Source organism: Grus americana, chromosome 17 (assembly GCF_028858705.1).
Source record: "Grus americana isolate bGruAme1 chromosome 17, bGruAme1.mat, whole genome shotgun sequence".
Lineage (NCBI taxonomy): Eukaryota > Metazoa > Chordata > Aves > Gruiformes > Gruidae > Grus > Grus americana.
In genome coordinates, this window is record NC_072868.1 from 6,513,947 (window position 1) to 6,534,105 (window position 20,159).

The 20,159-nt window shown below is 56.6% G+C and overlaps 2 protein-coding genes across 2 annotated transcripts in view; both read left to right on the forward strand.

Moving 5' to 3' along the window:
* Window positions 1–5,010, forward strand: part of MATN4 (matrilin 4) — a 17,508-nt gene extending 12,498 nt beyond the window's left edge. Inside the window, exons 4-11 of the mRNA XM_054845840.1 lie at window positions 477–599; window positions 1,076–1,198; window positions 1,301–1,423; window positions 1,563–1,685; window positions 2,155–2,568; window positions 2,943–3,095; window positions 3,908–4,012; window positions 4,187–5,010. Coding sequence (XP_054701815.1) covers window positions 477–599; window positions 1,076–1,198; window positions 1,301–1,423; window positions 1,563–1,685; window positions 2,155–2,568; window positions 2,943–3,095; window positions 3,908–4,012; window positions 4,187–4,245 — 1,223 coding nt within the window. The 3' untranslated portion in view covers window positions 4,246–5,010. The remainder of the gene's footprint in view (window positions 1–476; window positions 600–1,075; window positions 1,199–1,300; window positions 1,424–1,562; window positions 1,686–2,154; window positions 2,569–2,942; window positions 3,096–3,907; window positions 4,013–4,186) is intronic.
* A 4,248-nt stretch (window positions 5,011–9,258) lies between these two features.
* PI3 (peptidase inhibitor 3) lies at window positions 9,259–10,150 on the forward strand. The gene is made up of 3 exons (XM_054845518.1): window positions 9,259–9,386; window positions 9,530–9,691; window positions 9,892–10,150. The coding sequence occupies exons 1-3, from the start codon at window positions 9,323–9,325 to the stop codon at window positions 9,894–9,896; spliced, it is 231 nt and encodes a 76-aa protein (XP_054701493.1). The 5' UTR covers window positions 9,259–9,322; the 3' UTR covers window positions 9,897–10,150.
* Window positions 10,151–20,159: the final 10,009 nt, after the last annotated feature.

Here is a 20,159-nt window from a genome sequence, read left to right on the forward strand (position 1 = left end):
GGGGCCCTGATGCGCTCATGCGCTTGATGCCTTTGCTTACAACACCCTGCCTGGTGCCTGCTCTGCCTGGTGCCTGCCCGCCCTGGTACCTGCCCGCCCTGGTACCTGCCCGCCCTGGTGCCCGCTCCCCAGCTGACTCCGCAGGCTCCTGGCCACACAGACATGCAGACCTGGCTCCATCAGCACGTGCCGTCTGAGCTCAAGCTTTTGCTTACTCAGCGACAGTATCAATTAATATCGAGTGTTGATATAGCACTCGGGTAGATCAGAAAGCCGAGGCGGTTCAGAAACCTGCCCCGCATGGTGTCTGTGTCTGTGCACTGGAAATCAGTGGGTGAGTGCTGGGGCTGGAAGGGCTGGGGCCATGTGGGTCATCCTGGTGGCTTCGGCTGCAGGGACAGGGCATGTGCCAGAGCGGGGGTCCCCGTGCATGTGGTGTACCTGTGGGCCTCTCCGATGCCTGTTCTGTCTTGCAGGGGTGGACATGTGTGTGGAGCAGGAGCACGGCTGCCAGCACAGCTGCGTCAGCACCCCCGGCTCCTTCTACTGCGAGTGCAACCCGGGCTACAGGCTCAACGTGGATGGAAAGACCTGTTCCTGTAAAAACCCTTTTTGTATTCTAACTCTCACAGAGGACTTGTAGGTACAGGTTTCATGAAAGGAAGCTGAAACATGGCAGAGGACTCTGCAAGGCCAGCAGCAGCCTGAGCACTCTGTTCACTGGGCACGCAACCTCCCGGGTCTGTAATGGCTGCAGATAGTGCTCAGCATTGCTAAATCCTGGTCACCTCTCTGGGATGGGACACTTGGGGCTCATGTGGGCACAACCAGCTGCCTGTCACCTGAGGGAGCTCCAGGCAGTGGGTACCAGAGGATGCACATCCCAGCCCAAGTGCACAGTGTTTTGGCCCCGTATTTTGAGTGCAAAGCTGTATTAGTTGGTTCTGGCCACCGCCCTGGGACGACTTCTTGTCTCAGGGTGCTGGGAGCTTCCTTGAGGCCCTGGAGCAGTCCCTGCTCGGCTGCCCCAGGGAGACCGGGACAGGAGGGTGACGGGTGTCCTGTTCCCCCACAGCCATTGATATGTGTGCAGACGGGAGACACGGCTGTCAGCACCAATGTGTCAGCGCTCGTGGGTCGTACTCGTGCCGCTGCCGCGCGGGTTACTACCTCAACCAGGACAAGAGGAGCTGCACTAGTAAGTGTCCCTCCTTTCCTGCCTCCTCTTCAATGGCTTCTTGCTCTCCCTCTTCTTCACTTGTCTTTCCCTTTCTGCCCACCTCTCTCCTTGTCTCACCAGTGATCGATTACTGCAGCTTCGGAAACCACAGCTGCCAGCACGAGTGCGTGAGCATCCCCAACGGGCACTACTGCCGCTGCCACAGTGGGTTCACGCTGCAGCCCGACAGCAGGTCCTGCAGGGGTACGTCCCGCCGTGGCATCGTGGCACAGGCCGCAGTGTATGGCAGATTCCTTGTCCTGCCCGGTCCCCAGGGGAAGGGCTGTTCCTGGGCTACCCTGCCTGGATAGGGATAACCCTGTGCCCTTGGCTTGTCTTCCAGCCACCGACCTCTGCAACGGGGTGGATCATGGATGTGAGTTCAAGTGCGTGAGCACGGAGGGCTCCTACCGCTGCATGTGTCCCGAGGGCCAGCAGCTCCAGGCTGACGGCAAGGCGTGCAGCAGTGAGTACCGGGGCACGGCTCTTGGCATCCCTTTTGTCTGGGCTCTGTGCTCCTGGCGAGGGCTTACCCGAAACTAGGCCAGGGGTCTAAGTAGGACTTTGAGCTGGGTTGGAAGGAGGATGGAGAGCTGGCTGGGCTTGGGGGAGCGCCTCGGCTGCTAGGGGGATGGATGCAGGCTTGTGTCCTCAGAGACGTGGCCCAGAAAGTGCAACAGGAGCTTTGAGGAAAGGTTCAGGAAGAGGGAGACCCAGGAAGGACTTTCAGGGGGCACTGGGGTGGCAGTGGAGGTTTTTGGGCTGAGACCGCTGGGCACGCTTTGCCTTGCTTCCTGGCCTCACCTGGCTGCAGGTCCAGGGGGTCCATGTGGTGTCCTGAAGCCCAGCAGCTCTGCCCCAGCCCTGGGCATCTCCACCCCAACGGTCCCCCCAACCCAGGCTGGTCCCTTCTCATCTTCCCCCTGTACCTCCAGAATGCGGGGCTGGGCACGTCGACCTGGTGATGGTGATCGATGGCTCCAAGAGTGTTCGTCCCCAAAACTTCGAGCTGGTGAAGCAGTTTGTGAACCGCATCGTGGACCTGCTGGAGGTGTCCCCTCATGGCACGCGGGTGGGGCTGGTGCAGTACTCCAGCCGCGTCCGCACCGAGTTCCCCCTCAACAAGTACCACAGTGCGGATGAGATCAAGAAGGCAGTGATGGAGGTGGAGTACATGGAGAAAGGCACCATGACGGGCCTTGCCCTCAAGCACATGGTGGAGCACAGCTTCTCCGAGCTGGAAGGTGCCAGACCTCTCTCCCACAATGTGCCCAGAATTGGTCTCGTCTTCACGGACGGGCGCTCCCAGGATGACATCTCCGAATGGGCCAGGAGAGCAAAGGAATCAGGTGCCGGGGGCTGGGAAACCCCAAATTGCAGTGCTTTGGGCAGTTCCTCGGGGTGGCTGGCTCTGGGAGAGGCTGCAGCATCCAGCTTTGGGGTGCTGCATCAGCCGGGTCTGCGGGGCAGATGTGCCACTGCTGTGGTTGCAGGGTGCTCTGAGTAGCATCCTTTGTGCAGCATCCTGCACCACAGCAGTGGTGCTGCGCTCCTGCCTGTCCTTCCCAAATTCCTGCTGTGTATTTGGGAAGCCCGGGGGGAAATCCTGCATCCTTGGCTGCCCAGGGGAAATCCTACATCCCTGGCTTTGCTCCTTCTGGCCTTGGGGCTGCTTGGTGCAGGGTGGCTGGTGCAGTGCTCAGGATCCGTCTTTGCTGCACAGGGATCGTCATGTTCGCTGTGGGCGTTGGCAAGGCTGTAGAAGAGGAGCTGAGAGCGATTGCCTCTGACCCGGTGGAGCAGCACTTCTCCTACTCAGCAGACTTCACCACCATGACCCACCTCGTGGAAAACTTCAAGCTGAACATCTGCCCAGGTGGGTGGCCCGAGCCCTGACTGTGCTGGGGGCTCAGTCCTGAGCTGGAGGGAGCCCTTCTCTGGTTTGTGTGTCTGTCACCCTGTGTCTCGTGCCCCAGGGCCAAGCTGGGCTAGTGTGAGCCTAGGGTGTCTCTGGATCTCATCAGGCTGTTGTGGGTATAGAGGTGGGTTTCAGGGAGGCATTTGGAAGAGGAGGAGGTGGAGCTGGGAGGTTTAATGTAAAAAAGGATGGTGTATGAGCATCCACTCCGGTGCCATTGCACGGGCAGAGTCTGGGGTCTCACCCTGCCTGGAGGGATGCTGCCCCAGCTCCAAGGGTGGCCCATCTCCTCATCCAGACCTGCGCTTCTGTTGCTGCCGGGTGGAGGAGGACCATGCTGGGTTACGTGGGGTTCTCCCTGCCCTGGGGCAGGCTGGGGCTGCCCTGTGCTCTTGGGACCCCCCGGGAGCTCCTGTGGGGCTGCAGATGTTGGGTCGGTGTACCCCCTTGCCAGCCTGGCTTGAAGGCAAAGTGAAGCTCAGCACTGGCTGTCCTCAGCATGCTGTGATCGTGTGCGCGGGATGCCTGGTGGGATGCCCGGCAGGATGCCCGGTGGGATGCTCGCAGGATGCCTGGCAGGATGCCTGGCGGTGAGCTTGCTGGGCTTGCAGGGATGCAGCCTGGTGAAAAGGAGTGAGGCTGGAAAAAAGCTCAGATCTGGCCCTGGCGGGTGGCTGCAGGGACAAGGGACTTGTGCTGTGTGGGAGCAGGGGAGAGCCAGGCACCGTGGGGCCGTGGCTCTGACTGCACCCAAACCCCCGTGGTCACAGAGGAGGGCAAAGGGGAGATGGAGATCCGCAGCCCATGTGAGTGCGAGGCGCTGGTGCAGTTCCAGACGAACACCGTGGCCATCCTGCAGAGCCTGACCGAGAAAAATATCCTTTGGGGTGATGCCTGGGTTGGCCAGGGTGCAGGGCAGCCTGGGGACAGACTGCACCCAGGGAAGGAAGGGATGGATAAATGGGAGCGGGGAGAATTTTAGGCTCCTTCAAAGGGAAAAAGGCCTTTACACTCCAGACCAGCTCACGCTGTTTCCTTAGCACGTTCACTTGCTCAGATGACGGCCAGACTTGAAGACTTGGAAAAGCAGATTGCCAACAAGAAGTGATCCTTGCAGAGGGCTGCAGCGCTCGGATGGGGCACAGGGACCTACAGTAGCTACATGGCATTGTTATTGCTAGGTTATTGTAAAGCATCAGTGTTTGTTCTTGTATCACAAAATCCCAAGGGGGATGTGGAGCATATTTTTAAAAAGTACTAAAAAAAAAAAAAAAAACCCCAAAAAATAACTTGAGCAAAAACCCCTGCTGCGAAGCCAAGGGGTTCAGCCTTTGCTGTTGCCTCCTTCCTCCGAACTGGCAGGTCTGGGATGAGGTGGAATGTCTACGTGGGCAGGCTGGGCTTTGAACAAGATGTGACACCCAGCCTTTTCCCAAAGGGGCTGGGATGAATCAGCCCCTGCACAGCCCCTCCGGCCCCCAGCACCCATCAAGTTGCTTTGCAAGAGAAAAAAAAAAAAAAAAACAAACCCTCCAGTGATTGCACCCTGAGAGCTTCTGCTGTCTCAGTGTCTGCTGCCAAGTGGTGGGGCAGGGAGAGCCGGGCACCGCAGGCAGTGCAGATGGATGTGTGCCGCCCGGCCAGCTCCCGGCATGGTGCCCAGGTGAGCACCCATGGGACAGCGGGCGGCAGGAATCGGCAGATCCCCTTGCCTCCGTTTTGGCAGAATTGTTTGGGAACCGGTAATTTTCTTGTTTGGGTTTTTTTATTACATAGCAAAATGGTAATAATTCTCTCTATAAATATCTATGTGTGTGTGTATGTGTGTATATATATATATATATTTCATTTTGAGAGCAGGGTAGTGCTATTTTTAAACACTTCTTTTATATAAAGAAATTTTTATCCTGACAATAAACACCCTGAAGATTTGTATGATACGTCCCTTCACTTTCGGCTGGGCTGCAGGGCCACAGAAGCATCTCTGAATCAGACCAGGGGCCTCTGGCTTTTGCAGCTCCCCCGCCCCGTCCTCAGGCTCTAAAGATCCTTTGGGAAAATCCTTGCTCTATGGACACTGCAGACCCAGCCTCAGCTGGAGGGAGCCAGCGTGGCACGGATGCTGTGTCCCCAGTGTTTGCTTTGGAGCCTGTGCTTGTTGGAGCAGGGGGAGCTCAGTGGCTGCTTTAGGGGGGGTGTAAACATGCCAAGTCAGTGGTGCAGGGTCGCTTACACCCGTGGGGAATGTGGCCCTGGTGTCAGGACATGTCTGCTTGGGGCAGGAGAACAACCAAACTCCCTGGCTGGCTGCATGGGGAGGGATGCTGATGCAGCCAGGGACCCCTCTTCCTCAGGTGCATGGAGCAGAGGTGGCTTTTTAGTCACAGAAGCCCACCTTGGTGTGTCCCCATGCCCCACACCCAGGGGAAAGGAGGTGTCCATGTAGTCCCGTCTCCTGCATGCAGGCAGAGGCTGCTGGATGGGGACAACAACAGGTTTTTTGGAGGTGTCCCTCATGTACCCACCTTGCTTGCTGGTCCCATACCCAGGTGAGAGCAAAGCAGGACAGAGGTGTGGCTTTGAACTAGTAATTCGTGCAGGGGGGCTTACAGGGGGGCTCACAGGGCTGGGCAGGGTGCTGGGCAGCCCTGGGCTGGAGAGAGGAGGAGGAGGGTTACAGCCCTGGGCCCACAGCACTTCAGCACAGTTCCTTTTCCTCCAGGACGCTGTTAGTGGCTCCATCACCCACCGTGGCCAATTTGCTTTGCAGAGCCTGGGTGTTTCCACTGCCATTAATATTCCTGGTGGGTTTATAGGGCACTTTCAGGGGTGGCTGGAGGACACACCTTGCTGGTCCCACTTCCAGGAGCGGTTTGCTCCATGGGATTTGTGTCCTAGGGGGTTGTTTTGTGTTCTTGAGGCTGGGATTTGGAGCTGAGGAGCAGGAGGCTGAAGGCAGGTCTTGGGCTGGGGTGTGGGCCTTACTGGGACTGCTCTGGGGAAAGGAGCTGGGAAGTGCTCAGGTATTTGCTTTACAAGGCAGAGTAGCTTTTTCCAATTGCAATCAAAAGCAGCAGTTCCCCAGCTCAGCGTGGGGGTTTGATGACTTGTGAGCAGAGCTCTTGTCTGATCGGCATGGACTGAGGCATTTGTAGCCTCATTATATCTGGTTGCTGGGCCAGCAAACGAAGCACTGCTGATTAGCTCTACGTGTATCCCAGCTGGCAGCCCCACGGCCCTCCTGTCAGCCCCATAGCCCACCCATCAGCCCCATAGCCCATCCCTGCATCCCCCTCAGCTCCCACATCCCTCTCACCTACCCCGCAGCCCAGCAGACGGCCCTGGGGGCGGTTAGGAAGGCGCTGGTGGTCACAAGCCACATCCAAGCCAGAGCCTATTGCTACAGACCGATAAGTCACACCGGTGTGCTGCAACCCCAAAACTGGGGGCTGGGACTTCCCTGCTTTGGATGCAGTTCCCTAAAAAAACCCCACACAGTAACTGCAGGGGGAGGAGAAAAAAAAAAAAAAAAGCAATTAGCCGAATTGGGGATTTAATAACAGGCTTGATTAGAGCAGATAACAGCACACCCTGAGGGCATTTTTAAGCCTCAGTTGGCCCAATGTCATTTTGGCAAATATTAAGGGGGGGGGCTGTAGACAAAGTGGAGCTGGGCTGACAGTGAGATGGAGAGGCTCGACGAGGGCTGGCATCCTTGGGGATGGCAGAGCACCGGTGGGGAGGTGGGAGGCCTGGGGACGAGCAGTGGGAGCTGGGCATCAGCCGAGGTGGAATTTTCCAGAAAGCCTGGGACAAGCTGTGGGATCGCATCTGGGAGCTGGGCTGCGCCTGTGCGGCCCTACAGAGCCTCATTAATGGCTTTTCACTAGATGGCACCAGACACCAGCACTAATGAGGGTGCGCTGGGCTGGGGGCACCCCCTTCTCCTGGGCACCCCGAGGCAGTGGACCCAGCCCAGGGGCAACGGGAGCATCCTCAGCCATGAATTGGGGATGGGTGGAGGGAGCTTGGCATCAGGCTGAAACCATTGCATTGCTCAGTAGGGGACAAGGGAAGCTTTGCAGGGCACAAGCTGTCTCTCGGGTGCTTTGTGCACCAGCCTTAGCAGGGTGCACAAAACATCTGAGGGACACCTTGACCATGGCCAAGCCCCAAGCCAGGGGACTGGGGGGGTGCTGGTCTCCCTCCTTGCCAGCCCCAGGAAAAACGAAGCGGAGAGCCCTGGCCTGGCTGGGAAATTGCAGTATCAGCTGGCAGCATCCTCAGCATTGCACAGCTCACGCCCTGCTGCCTCAGGAGGGGGCTCACGAAGTGCTTTTCATGGAAGAGAGTATGAACAGTGTGGGGGTGGCTCTGCAGGACGTGCTGCACACGTGGCAGAATGCAACACGGGGACTGCAGGCTGTCCTGTGCACAGAGATGCCACGGTCTGGGTTATTCTGCGGGTTTGCAATACAAACAGATTTTAGACTTTTCCCCTAGCAACTTGCTATGGATAGAGCACTATCAAAAGTCCTTTCTTACACCTACAGCTGAATCCAAGCCTTGCTCCTTGGTGTTTTCTCCTCTCTTGGAGGTGCACTACCTTGGCTGGATCCTGGCACCAGCTGGGAGCACAGCACTATCCTCTTCAGCCCCAGCAGCAGCTGAAAGCCAAAGGATGGCTTAAAAATTAATCCAATGCTTGTATTTCCTCATTAAAAGTGATAATTTGTTGGTGCATGGCCCAGAAAGCCTATTTACATTGGCTAAATATTCTCCCGGTTATTTAATAAAAGACTTTACAAAGAGCTAAATGCAGCCACAGAATCATTAGGGAAACTGGACAATAGTTAACAGATACTGAGAAAGTTAAGATCCAGTTAACGTGGCACACTGAGACATGAGAAGGGAATTCTGAGCAGGAAAGGGCACAGTGAGATGCCCACCGTGCCCTGGATGGAAAGCGAGGGGTCCAGGGGCTTGGGGCAGAGCAAAGGCGGGGGGCTCGGTGGCTGCATGGAGCACATAGAGGCAATGCCGGAGCTTTTGCTGCTCCTTGCCCTGCCAGGTTGTGAAACCAGGGGCTGCCCCAGCCTGCCCTTTGCAGGAGCATGGGGTGTTTGGCTGCAGGGTGCCTTCCCCTCCCAGGGCATTCCCAGCGCCTGTTTCCAGCACAGCCCGGGTTCCTGTCAGCCCCAGAAAACCCAAGGAAAGGCTCCAGGAACCTGTTGCACAAGGCGAGGGGGACATTGACCCATTGGTGGGAAATGGAGTAATTTCCCATTGCCCAAGAGCACCTAAAGAAAACAGCTTTGCCCAGAGTGGGGGTACAAACTCCTTGTGAGGGAGAAGATGGAGGCCTGAAGGCTCATGAGATCTTTGCCCTCTGAGCAAGGACTACATCCCCCTTACCCCTACAGCCATCAAGAGTTAGGGCTCGCTCACACCAGGGATGTTTGCCTGATGACAGGGCTATATGGAGCTAAAGCTCCTACCCGCGTGAGGCCAGTCACTTTCTTCCAGCACCAACCTGCTTCCCACAGAGCAGCGGCCACACAGAGAAGATGCTGGGGTTCAGGTGACCCCCGCAGAGTTTGGGAAAGACTCACCCTTGGCTAAGCCAAAGCTGCTTTCCCCACACTAGCTCATGCCACCAGTGGTGCAGGAGCCAGGAAGGTTTGGGGCTGGGGCAGGTTTCCTCTGGGAAAACCTCAAAGGCTTATCCCTGGGAAGGCACAGGCAGTCCTATGCTTACCTGGATCAGGAGTGGTTTCCAGTTCCATATGGAAACCCACATAATGGACCCTCAGAAGGGAACACAGCATGGTCACCACAATGGTTTCTCCTGGAGAAGCATACTTGGCCCAGGAGAAAGCAGCTCCACCACATCCGGCCTGCTTGGGGGGGCCATGCCCTGGACCATCTCCCCTTGGCTTGTCCCTCAGCCCCAGGTGTGGCTGCAGGGGACAGTTGTGCAATGGAATAACTGCTTTTTGAGCAATTGAACAATCCCGTTTGTATCTTGTGCAAAAGGCTTCCAGAAAACACAATGCAATGGCAGAGGAAAAAGGTACAAACATCGGTGTGTGCCCAGCCCCATTCCCCACCCCCATCCAACCCAAGGGTTTAAATGGCAGCGTCCCCCAGCTCTCCACGCTCGCACCTCTCGGGGACACGGCAGCATGAAGACGGTGGCCGCCCTCCTCCTGGTGGGGATGCTCATCCTCTGGACAGAGCTGCCGACAGGTACGAGATGCCCCAGGATAAGGTACAGGGAGGAACAGCACAGGGGCTGGGAAGGAGCCGTGTTTGCAGGGGGGACGGGAGGGGAGAGGAGGGGGACCCCTCAGCTGCGGCAGCCTGCAGCAAACAACTCCCTCCTCTTGCAGGCAGCGCCTGGTCCTGCCCACGTGTACACATCACCTGTGCAATGCTCAACCCACCAAATAAGTGCTTCACCGACCGGCATTGTCCGCCATACAAGAAGTGCTGCCCGACCTTCTGCGGGAGGAAATGTATTTCGCACCCATCTTCCCCCCGACTCTCCTACGGTAAGGTCTCAGGAGCCCCCTGTCCTGTGCCCACATCCCAGGTAGCAGAGGGGGATATGGTGATGGCGGCTCTGGGCAGGAACCTGTGTCCAGCTGCCAGAGCCCTCCTCTGTCAGGCTGGTGGGGTGATCGATGGCCAAACGTGTGGGGGTTACTCCGAGCACCAGACCCAGCCTGTCCCCTTCTCTCCTTTTCCCCAGCGTGAGCTCCTGCTCCCAGGACAGACCGAGGCCCTTCTCAGCATCCCTGTGCCACCTCTGACAGCAGCCAGCTGCCCGCACCTCTGCTAAGGCTCGTCCTGCCCAATGGCAGCTCCCGGGAGGACGGGGACAGCCACCGGCCCACGCTCAGAGACCACCTCGGCTCCAGGACCACCCTGCTGACAGCTGCCACCACCTGCTTGCCCTCTCCCCCCGCTTCCCCACTGCTGTTTTAACAAATAAAAGAGCTTGTCCCAGGGATGCTTGTGATGTGCGACTCCTTTCCCCACCTTCTCCTGCCTCTCTCCAGACCCAGCCTGCCACGTGCTCCCGCTGCTGCTTTCACCCCAGAGCTCCTGCCCGCGGAAGAGGGTGAAAACAGTCCGGCTGCGCACTTAGAGCGTGGTTAGGGGCGGGCTTGGAGGAGCAGAGCCATCCAGAGGCATACAGACCCTAGGAGGGGAGGGCAACGGGCAGGGGCTGGAGCAAAACACGATGGGATGCTTTAGGGGACTCTCCTAGGAGAGTGTGAGGGGCCCTGGAGATCAGGCTGGACAGGGATGAGGAAGGGGACTGACCCTGCCCCCCATCCCGGGGGGATGCAGGAGGGCACCCCACTTGGGATACATCCAGAGGGCAGAGAAACGGGGTTACATAGACCCCAAACCCCAAGTGGTGCTGAGCCCCTCACTGAACCTGAGCTGAGGGGAAAAATTCAGCTGAAGAAAGTTGGCTGGGAAAGCCTCAAACCAGGGCACAAACACACAGACCTAAGGAGTTCTTGTAGTTTTTGTACAGCTGAGTGCTAGGGCCAAAATTCAGGAAATGCTGAGAAACATCAGCAGAAGAGATCCTGTGCAGCCTGAGGGACCTGCCCAGCATCTGCCCAGTGCAATAGCAGAACCAGGCATTGCCACCACATGCTGCAGGAGCAGAGCATCACCCAGCCCATGCTGATACCCAGCAAACAGTGCCTGCCAGATCCTCCCCAACAAGCCTGGCATCAGCCACGGGGTATGTCCTATCATCATGTTCCCAAGAAGCAGACCCAGCCTGGACTGGGAGAAGACCCTGGTCTGTCTGCATACACTAGAGACCAGAGAGGAAAATGGTGAGTGCTGGACAACAGGGGGAAAGGAGCATTTGGGTGGCTGGCTGGGAGGAGGCACTTTGCCTCCTTCTCCTTTGACTTGCAGGCAGACCCCGTGAACAGCCCCGCTCCCAGCCCCTCGCACCCCCCGCCCAAGAGGAGCATCCTGCAGGCATTGCCTGAAAGGTGTAGGAGCTGCTGCATAAGGGCTGAGCTTATGATCCCCACTGCTGGCCACGAGCAAGGCAACCTGGGGAGCAGCATGAACTGGCCAGATGTTTAAACCACCCACAAATACAGCAGGATGAAATGTCTGGCTGTGGGATCAACATCTCGCATGCAGCAAAGCGGACACTGGAAGGTCCCTGGCCAAGGCTGGGGAGAGCATCTGCTGGAGCCAGTCCTTCCATGGTCACCCCACAAAGGCAAAGACTCAGAAATTTTTCAGTGACTGAGAAGGAAGTCCTATGGTGAAAGACCACCTCTTGGCTTAGCCTAGCCAAGGAGGGGCAGAGATAACTGCAGAGCTCATGCAATGCCAGGGGAGGCTGGAAACACCAGGCTGGGAGCTCATCAGCCAAATTCAGTGTGAAATCAGACACTGCTTCTGACCAGAACAGTGGTCTACTGGGGCAGCCAGTAGAGGGGGGAATATCTCTGCCACCCTTACACCAACCCACCCCTCCAAGCAAGAAGCACTGTACCACACAAGCCATGGGGTGACAGGGGCAGAGCCCCAGCGCTCCCCCAGCCATCCCCGCACCGAGGCAGCCGGGGCTGGCACAGTGGCCGAGGGCAGAGCAGCCTGATTACACCTCCCGCCCATCATTAGTCACAGATCACAGCCCCTCCTCCTCCGTCAGGACCAGCTATTATCAGCTATTAAGCAGACATTTCCATACAGCTGGTTAATTTGATAATGCTGCAATTATCTTGGTTTGTTAACAAGATTAAATTGCTAATTGGTTTGATTAAGCACAGAGCTCCAGGCATGGGATGCCTCTCAGCTGGTATTGCTCGTGGCCCCACACAGCCTGATGGCTGCTGTGCCCAGGGCAGCAGCTCCTCCATGCAGACAAGGGCAAGGCAGCAGCCCAAGAGGGGTTCACCACCCCAAAACCACTGCCTGAGGCCTCCAGATCTCCACATGAAGGCCTGGAGAGGTCCCTCCTCCTGCCCTGAGACAGAGCCAGCTTTGCCCTTGTCACTGCTGTCACCCAGCTGCTGGCCCAGGCAGGAGATGGCTACAGGGCCAGGGCACGCTATGGGGACATCTGGTCTGCCTCAGTCCTGCTTCTTTCTGTTTGGGAGCACTGCAAGTTGGAAATCCCCACAGCAATGCCCCAACTGTGTACATCCCCTGCAGCTGCATCAGCAAATCCTCTGCAGTCCTCTCCCCAGGCACAGGTCCCTACCACAGTGTTTCCAGCAACACCCAGCTCACCACCACAGCTATACTGGGGAGCTCCCATCACCATGGCTTAGACTCACCCATATCCCCCATGCATCCAGCACCCACCTGGGAGGAGCTGGGCAATGTACCAAAACATGCAGAGGGCAGGATCCCTGATTGTAGTAAGTTCCTGGCAGCATGCTTTGACTGAAAATCCTTTGGCTCCAGGTCTCTGGGGAGGAAAGAAGTTTTCCCTCTGCACCCTAGGTATGTGCCAGAAAGACAGCAGGAGAAGTAGCAAGTCCTATGCCAGAGAGATGTTTCCATGCTGGTTCCTCCCATGTCATCTGCTTCCCCAGGGCTAGAGTAGCCTGGAGATGGAGGGGTTAGTTTTCCCTGCCTGGGGGCTTACCACAGCTCAGGACTCACTGCTGCAGGACCAGGTCTGGTGCTAGAAACACGGGCAAAGGCTGCACTCAAGGACCCAGCTTTGGGTTAGAAACACCTATCTTGGCATGCCACAGCAGCAGCACCACTGCAAGGCAGGGAGCCATTCAGCTCCTTTTGCATGCGGCAGGTCTGGCTTACTCCATCTTCCCTCAAAACAAGGGTTTGGGGGCCAGTCATTCTTGGACCAGTTCCAAAGAAAACATCCAGCACTCCCTGGCATCCCAGAGGATGCGATCCAGAGTGGGTCCCCAGGAGGGCAGGGGATGGAGAAGTAAGGTCTCACCCACAGCACACCCCTTGTACACCTGAGTGTCTTTTTAATATTTTCTTGGCACCTCCTCCCCACACATTTTATGCTCTGGCTCAGGAGACTGAGTGATCAGGGTTTGAATACAGAACAGTTTGGTGCTCGAGACTGATGCAAGACCTTTTCAAGGGATGATTCAAACCAGTCTAATAAGAATTACTACAGCTTTGAAAACCTTTGAAAAGAGAGGGTTATTTAACTAGCCTGGCCCAGGAGTGGGAAGCTGTAGTCCCAGCAGGTTACAGCAATCACCTCAAATCCAGAGAAGGAAAATCCCCAGGCTGAGCAGATCCACCTGGCAGCAGCTCTGCCCATGGTCAGGTGCTGCACACAGTCCCCATCTCCTCGGCAGAGGAGCAGCAGTATTTCAGGTGGAAAAAAGAGTCAATACCATTCTGGTCCCCACCATCAAAGAAGCATGCATACCTCTGCAGAGAAATAAACCATCCTCACACTGCTGAAGGTCAACAGATGTACGAATTCACTCTGTGCCTTCTCCTGTGGGATGATTTATATAAATTCAGCTCCTCACCTGGACCAAGGCACCCTCCAGCTGCAGGGGGAGGGTGGTCAGAGCCAGAGCTGTCTCACACCAGCCAATTCCCTCCAGCATTTTCTTTCTGAGGACACAAGGAAGCCTTTTTCCTGCTCTAGAGTCTTGCTATGAACATGCCTTGGCTTGCCTGGCCAGAATGCACCAGTAACCTTTCCCAGTGCCCTCCCACCCTCCCCAGATGCAGGAAGAGGTAGCACATGGCACCAGCTCCCACCACACTGGGAGGGCAGGGGGGGCCAGGGCCCAGGCTGGCATGGCAGAGGGAGGCTACAGCTGCCCCTGGGAAGCCTTTGAGACAGCTGGGTGGAAGCTGTTCCTTCTGTCCTGCTCCAGCATGTCACCCCAGCTGTGCACTGCACCCAGCCCCTGTGTGGTGGGGAGCCCCAGAGCAGTGGGCTCTGGCAGAGGACAGGACTGTGGTCCCAGGGATGCCAGAGCAGCCCGCTGCAATTTCTCTTCTGCCTAAATTGCTGCCAAGCCTCACAAGCAGCTTGTTACAAAGTCCTTAAATCCGGTGCAGAAGCCACGTTCTCCATGGTGGCCAAGAGGCAGCAGAGCTATGCCCTGCTCAGCTGAGCTGCTTGACTCCATCCTCCCCTTCATCCCACTGGAATCCTCACCAGGCTGCTCTCTGCTGCAGCTGTAGGAGGTTGCAAACCTAGGGAGCATGTCAGATGCTGGCAGGACTTCCCTGAGGCAGGGAACCAAAAGGCAGCCAAAAAACCCAAGGCATTGGCAGCACCCTGGAGCTGGGGGAGATCCCTGCATGCCAGCAGTCCCTTGTCCCCACACAGAAAGACACTGGAGGAGACAGAAACCTCCTTCTTCTGCAGTAAGCCACACTGCATGAAAGCATATGTGAGAGCTCAGCCAGAGGCTGGGCAGCAGTGCAGGCAGCACTGCCAGGCTCCCTGTCTGCAGCCCCAGCTCTCTGCTCCAGGGCCAGACCCAGAGCCCCTCAGACAGGCTGATGTCTGCCTTCAGCCAGGCAGCTGGGATGTTATCCCAACAACAGCTCTGGCTAAGGCTGGCAAAGCACTTGAAGATTCTCACCCAAAGCAGTCTGCAGAGAGGAAAGCACCAGCAGCACATAAAGCACCTCCCATAGGCACCTGCCCTGCAACAGCCCCTGCTCACACACCAACCTGCAGCACAGATCCCAACTCACAGCCAACACGCGTGCTCCAGGCAAGGTCAGGGTCACAAACTCACCATCACTCCCAAATCCACCAGCACAGGCACCAGGGTACTTGCGCACCCCCTCCCAAATGGGGCTGCTCACTGCAGAGAGGCCATCCCAGCTAACACCAGTGCCTCTCCACAGCAAAGCACTAGGGGAGAGGAGGGTGGGCTATTTATGCTACAGGGCAGCCCAGATGAGCTCCTGCCACTCCCCTGCTCCAGCTGTGGGAGAGAAGCCATTTCCCAGCTCCTTTGGGTCCCAGCACTGGTTCCCTGTTAGTGCCAGCAGCGTCGCACGGGGGAATTCCTGCCTCTCCAGCCCTGCCTGTGCCAAGGCGCACACAGATGCTCCTTTCCCCGACAACTATGTAGGTTAATAACATGCAATGTGATTGCAAGACACAGGGAACCGCAAAGCTATGTCAATATTTAGCTTTTACACATTTGGCTAATTAGAGAGCAACCTGTGATTCCCTCTGAAGGAGGCATGGCTGCTTCACCCCTCTCCCTCCTCTTCTGTATGTTCCCAGTTCAGATGGGATAAACGTCAGCTCATTATTTCTGGAGTTCGTTGGTCGCAAACGGTCTGTCCCAAAATGCTATTCCCAGGCACTGGATGTCAGAAATCATTATACTAAATAAAGCTTCATGAATGATTCATGAAGCTGGGTTCCACATTAATCAGGGAGATGGGCAAAAGCAGGGCAGCATCACGGACCGCCGTGTCGTGTTCTTGCACAGGCATGCAAATGGAGAGGTCTGGACCTTCAAGGCACAAATCAGAGAGATGGTGCAAATCAGAGAAACACCCTGGTCCCAACACGATCGGAGCCTGACCAGACGGAGACCAAAAGCAGGCGATGGGCTGTTGCCCAAATACCTTTCTGCTTCAGGAGCTCCTGTGACTCGATCATGTTAATGAGCCCAGGGCAGCCTGCACTGCTGCTCCGAGCATCCTCAGAGATGCACGACTGCTTTTCACATTAGCCCCAGTCTCCAGCACGGCGCTGGGCCAGTGCTCAGGACTCACGTACTGACTCCCTGGCTCTGTGCACTATGGCCACTAAAAATAGAAAAATGTTTTTCTGAAATGTCATCAGGAGGCTCCTTCCAGCGCCCAGGCAAACAGGGCTTCTGCCTGGATGCCACACTGCATCCCAGCACGGGCTGTCCACCAACGGGTATTTTCTTGGGACGCAAATGCTTCTTCCACCGCTCCAAGACTTTGGAAAGAAGGTAGATGCGTCCTCTCTTGGTACCTAAATCTACCTTAAAAGGCGAGCCCTGGATCCCATAAATCAAAGAATGAGAGGAGCCCACAACATGGCAATGCTGGTGGGAAGGAGACAATGAAGTGTGGGATCCTGCGTGCATTTTGCAGAAGCAAGTGCCTGTGCCTCTCCCGACCAGCCAGGCTCAGCCAGCAAGCTCTTGTCCTTGAGTCTGCCCCTGCATCCCTGGCTGCTCCTCTGCTGCTTTTTCAAAGACTCCTGGTAAAAACCCCTCTAAAACTACAAAAATATGGCAACAGACAGCCAGGACAGCTATACGGCAGGAAAAATCTGTAGCTGGCATTGTAAAATCTGGGCTCTGGCATGAAGACAGCAGCGATTCTCCATGCAGCAGCAAAGGAATATCTATCAGGAGGCAGAGGAGACATCAGACACCCCTGTTCCCCCTGCCATGGCTCTGCAGCCTTCCTGGGGCCAGCAGTGAGTCGCCAGCCCTGAACCACGGCAGGGCTGATCCGCTGCCGAGGGCACCCACCTGCGGGGAGTGAGCGGGTCCCGTGCCAGCCTGGGTCCCCAGAGCCACCCCACTCCCCAACGCTCCAGCATCTCGTGGGGCAGATTGCCGATGCCACAGCTCCATCAGTCCCAAGTCCTCCTCCTTGGACCGAGGTGTTCTGCCCATGCAGGGACGATGTCTGCAGGAGGGAGAGGCAGAGATGGGATGAAGGAAGCCAGCAAGTCCCCCAGAATCCCTCAGAGCCTTGAGACCCAAAGACCCTTGGCCACCAGAGCCCCTCTCATCACCCTCGGCACTGCCAAAACCTCCTGCAGGTAGCCTGAAAGACAGCATCCTTCCAGAGGCGGGCGAGCCTCTCCCCCTCAGCCCATGCCCCGTTAATCTCCAGCTGCAATTGCTTCTGCTCTCACGCCCTTGCCAGCACAGAGGCAGGTAGCTGGAGGTGGACCAGCAACGGGAGCCAGGCGCTCACACCAGGTGCCTCACACCACTGGGGCACTTTCAGCTGCAAAATAACAAGAGCAGTGACAATTCATCAGCAATTTATAGTTTTGCCTTGAAATTTCCAATGGTGTCATCACCGTCGGGCAGGGACCAAAGGCGCCCAAACCTGCAGCCGCTTTCTGACCCAGGTCCGGTGGAGAGGCAGAGCCCCAGGGCGGGTTTGCTGTCCCTGCTCCCGCCGATGCCAGCCCCTCACCTGCGCTTGCTATGGGATGAAAGTATCTGCAGGATCAACTGTCTCAGGGAAATGGCATCTCCCTTTATCCTGACCTCCTTATTGCATGGAGAGACTGGTTTCTGACTTGTCTCCTTGTAGTATCACCAAATACTAATTTATAAGGCTGTGCCCTGGTGGGACAGGGGCAGGGGGCAGACCTCCCTGCTCCGTCCTGCCTGGCCATGCCCGGCGGGGGTCAGGGACCACCATGCCCTCCCTCCCGCTGTGGCTGTGGCTGTGACCACACACAGTTATGGAAAGCAAAGTGCAGGGCGAGTGTCTGCACTGCACGAGCCAGTGCAGAGTTAAAGGCTCGGCTGCACTCTTGGTTACCTGCGTGATTTTACCTGCAATACTGTAAGATTTAATTACAATGAAATTTGTGCGTCCATCTTCACCTGTTTCTCTCCTGGCAGAGGAAGCAAGCAGTGAGCCTGCACTGCCTGTGTGAGCTTGGCTGTGACGGTTAGTTGCTGTGGCTTTGTCTGTACTAGTAAATTAAATGTGCCTGGGCTGACTCTGGCACCAGATCCAGGTGGTGGGGAACAGACCAAGTCCTCACTATTAACGTCTCCTCTAACACCACGCTGCCTGCCTTCTGGCAGCATCCCTGCCTGTGGGGGCTCCTAGCCCTGCTGGGAATGGTCTGGAGAGGGCTGCTTGGCCCGTGGGAAGCCCTGACCTGAGATGCTCCAACAGATTAACAATGAGCCTGGGAGCAGCCCTTGGCTTTGCTGAATTCAATTTTGGGGATGTGTCCTGGGTGTTGGAGAGCAGTGAAACAACCTGGGGCAGAGACAGGGCAGAGGGAGGAGATTGCAAGTTGCTATAAAATGGAGGCAATGCATGTCCTTGGAGCACGTGGAAGCCCTCCAGACAGTAAATCATTGCTCTGAAGTCCCTCACCTTACACTGAAGCATCTCCCTGCTCCCTCGCCAGAGGTTTGCCATCTATATAAAAAATAGCCACTGCTGCGTTAAGACTCTCCAATTTTTCTCATGTTTCTGGTTACCGCTTTGGAGCCCAACCACAAGCCAAGGTCTCCAGCAAGTTCAGTAAATGTTCATTAATCTTGTCTGGCTTAGGCACCCAGTGGGCTCAGTAAAACTCCAAGCCAAAAAAGTTTCAGGCTGTCAGAGCCGTGGGCTGTAGCCAGGCAATACACCAAGAGCCGGTCCCACGCCTGCCGCAGACTGATGGCGACGCAGTCACCTCAGTGCAGGGAACTGGATGCCGCGGGTGCATCCGAAGGCTCCAGTGCAGCCTTGGGGGAGGCTCAAATCTGAAGGAGGTTGGTTAAATAATCTCCTGGCCTGGAGCAGGCTGAGCTTCCCCACCGTCAGCAGCGCCTACAGACACCCTGTGGCTCTGGGAGGAAGATGGGGGTTGTGGGGATGGGAGCCCTGGAGCTGGTGGTCCCCACTCCCCTCCTCCTGCTCAGAGGATGCTGCCATCACGACTCGGCTTTCCATCCCCACCACGCCATGGGGCAGCTCTGGGGAGAGGCAAGGCTGCACGGGGACAGCCGACGGCCCGGGAACAGGGACAGCCGATGGCATGGGAAGGAGAAGCCCAAACCCCTCCCGCCGGGCAATCCCCTCCCAGAGCTCACGGGAGGCTGGAGGGGGACAAACACACCAGCGAGTGCAGGAACCACCAGAAAACAAGAATATTAAAGAAAATCCAAACATCTTTGCCACGGAGAAACGCACGAGCAGGCTTTTGCATCTGCCCTAATTTAGCTCTTTCCCTCTGGAAAGGACTATTTGTTAAATGCTTTGTGTTCGTGTCCCCGGCATTAATCAGCCCCCGTCGGCAGCCGGCTCCACAGATCCTCCTGCGCTCGCAGGTACGCCAGCGCTCGCCCCGCTCTATCCCACCCTCCCACGTGGCAGATACCCAGCAGCTCCGGCCTTTCACAACGGATGTCCAAGGGGCTGAATAATGCTTGAAGATTTTTCTTTTAATTAAAGGAGCACTGCAGACATGCTATACTCATATATATTTTCCCTTATTTTTTAATTTATTGCTACATCAGCTATTAAAAAAAAAAAAGGCAGAAAGAAGAAAGGAAGGGAGCTGCCACAAGCTGAGCGCCTTTCGGGATGACTCACTGCAGTACTGAAATGGCTGCTGGCTTCAGACTCACCCTGCCTCTGCGATTTGCTTCCAGACTGCAGAAGAGACCACGGTGAGAGGTTTCGCCCCCCGTCCCCGCGTGGAGGATTTGCCATGTGGTTATCGACATAATCCCCCCCGGGCTTCGGCAGGAGGAGACCTGCCTTCCCCAAGAGAGGAAGATGGGGGGAGACATGAAAGGAAGAGATGGTGAGGCATTTCCAGCTGACCTGATTTTCTGCCTGTTCCCGTCTCCACATCACTGCCAGTTAGTTCAGGAGGGGTGGCAGCGGCACGGGGCTGGCCTGTGCCGTGGGGAGCTGTGCCCTCCCAGCACGGCTGCAAACCCTTGCACCTCAATTTGCTGGGAAAGAGCCTTAAAATAGGAGTGTCCCTTTCCTGCCACGGCTTGCCAGTGTCAGTGTGAAGTCAGGCCAACAAGTCCTGGTCAGCTAATGGGAGAGTCAGGCCTTCAGCATCTGAGTTTGTGCAGCAAAGGGAAAATTCACCTCAAGTACCATCTATGCTGCAGCCAAGTCCCCTCTGAAGGACGCTGCGATGCCAGCACAAGCCTGCGTGGGGTCTCTGCAGCCTGGAAGGTGAACTTTGCTCTCCTGCAGCTGCTTCCAGCCAGGGCTTTGAGCAGCAGCAGGAGACGTGGAGGTGTCTCCCCTCCGTGTGTCCCCAGCCCCTTCCCAGGG

What these genes read in the sequence shown, in the direction of transcription:
- PI3 (XM_054845518.1), top strand. Translation starts at nt 9,323, where the DNA reads ATGAAGACGGTGGCCGCCCTCCTCCTGGTGGGGATGCTCATCCTCTGG. An exon ending in CTGGACAGAGCTGCCGACAG is followed by an intron (nt 9,387 to 9,529) that starts GTACGAGATGCC and finishes CTCCTCTTGCAG; the next exon opens with GCAGCGCCTGGTCCTGCCCA.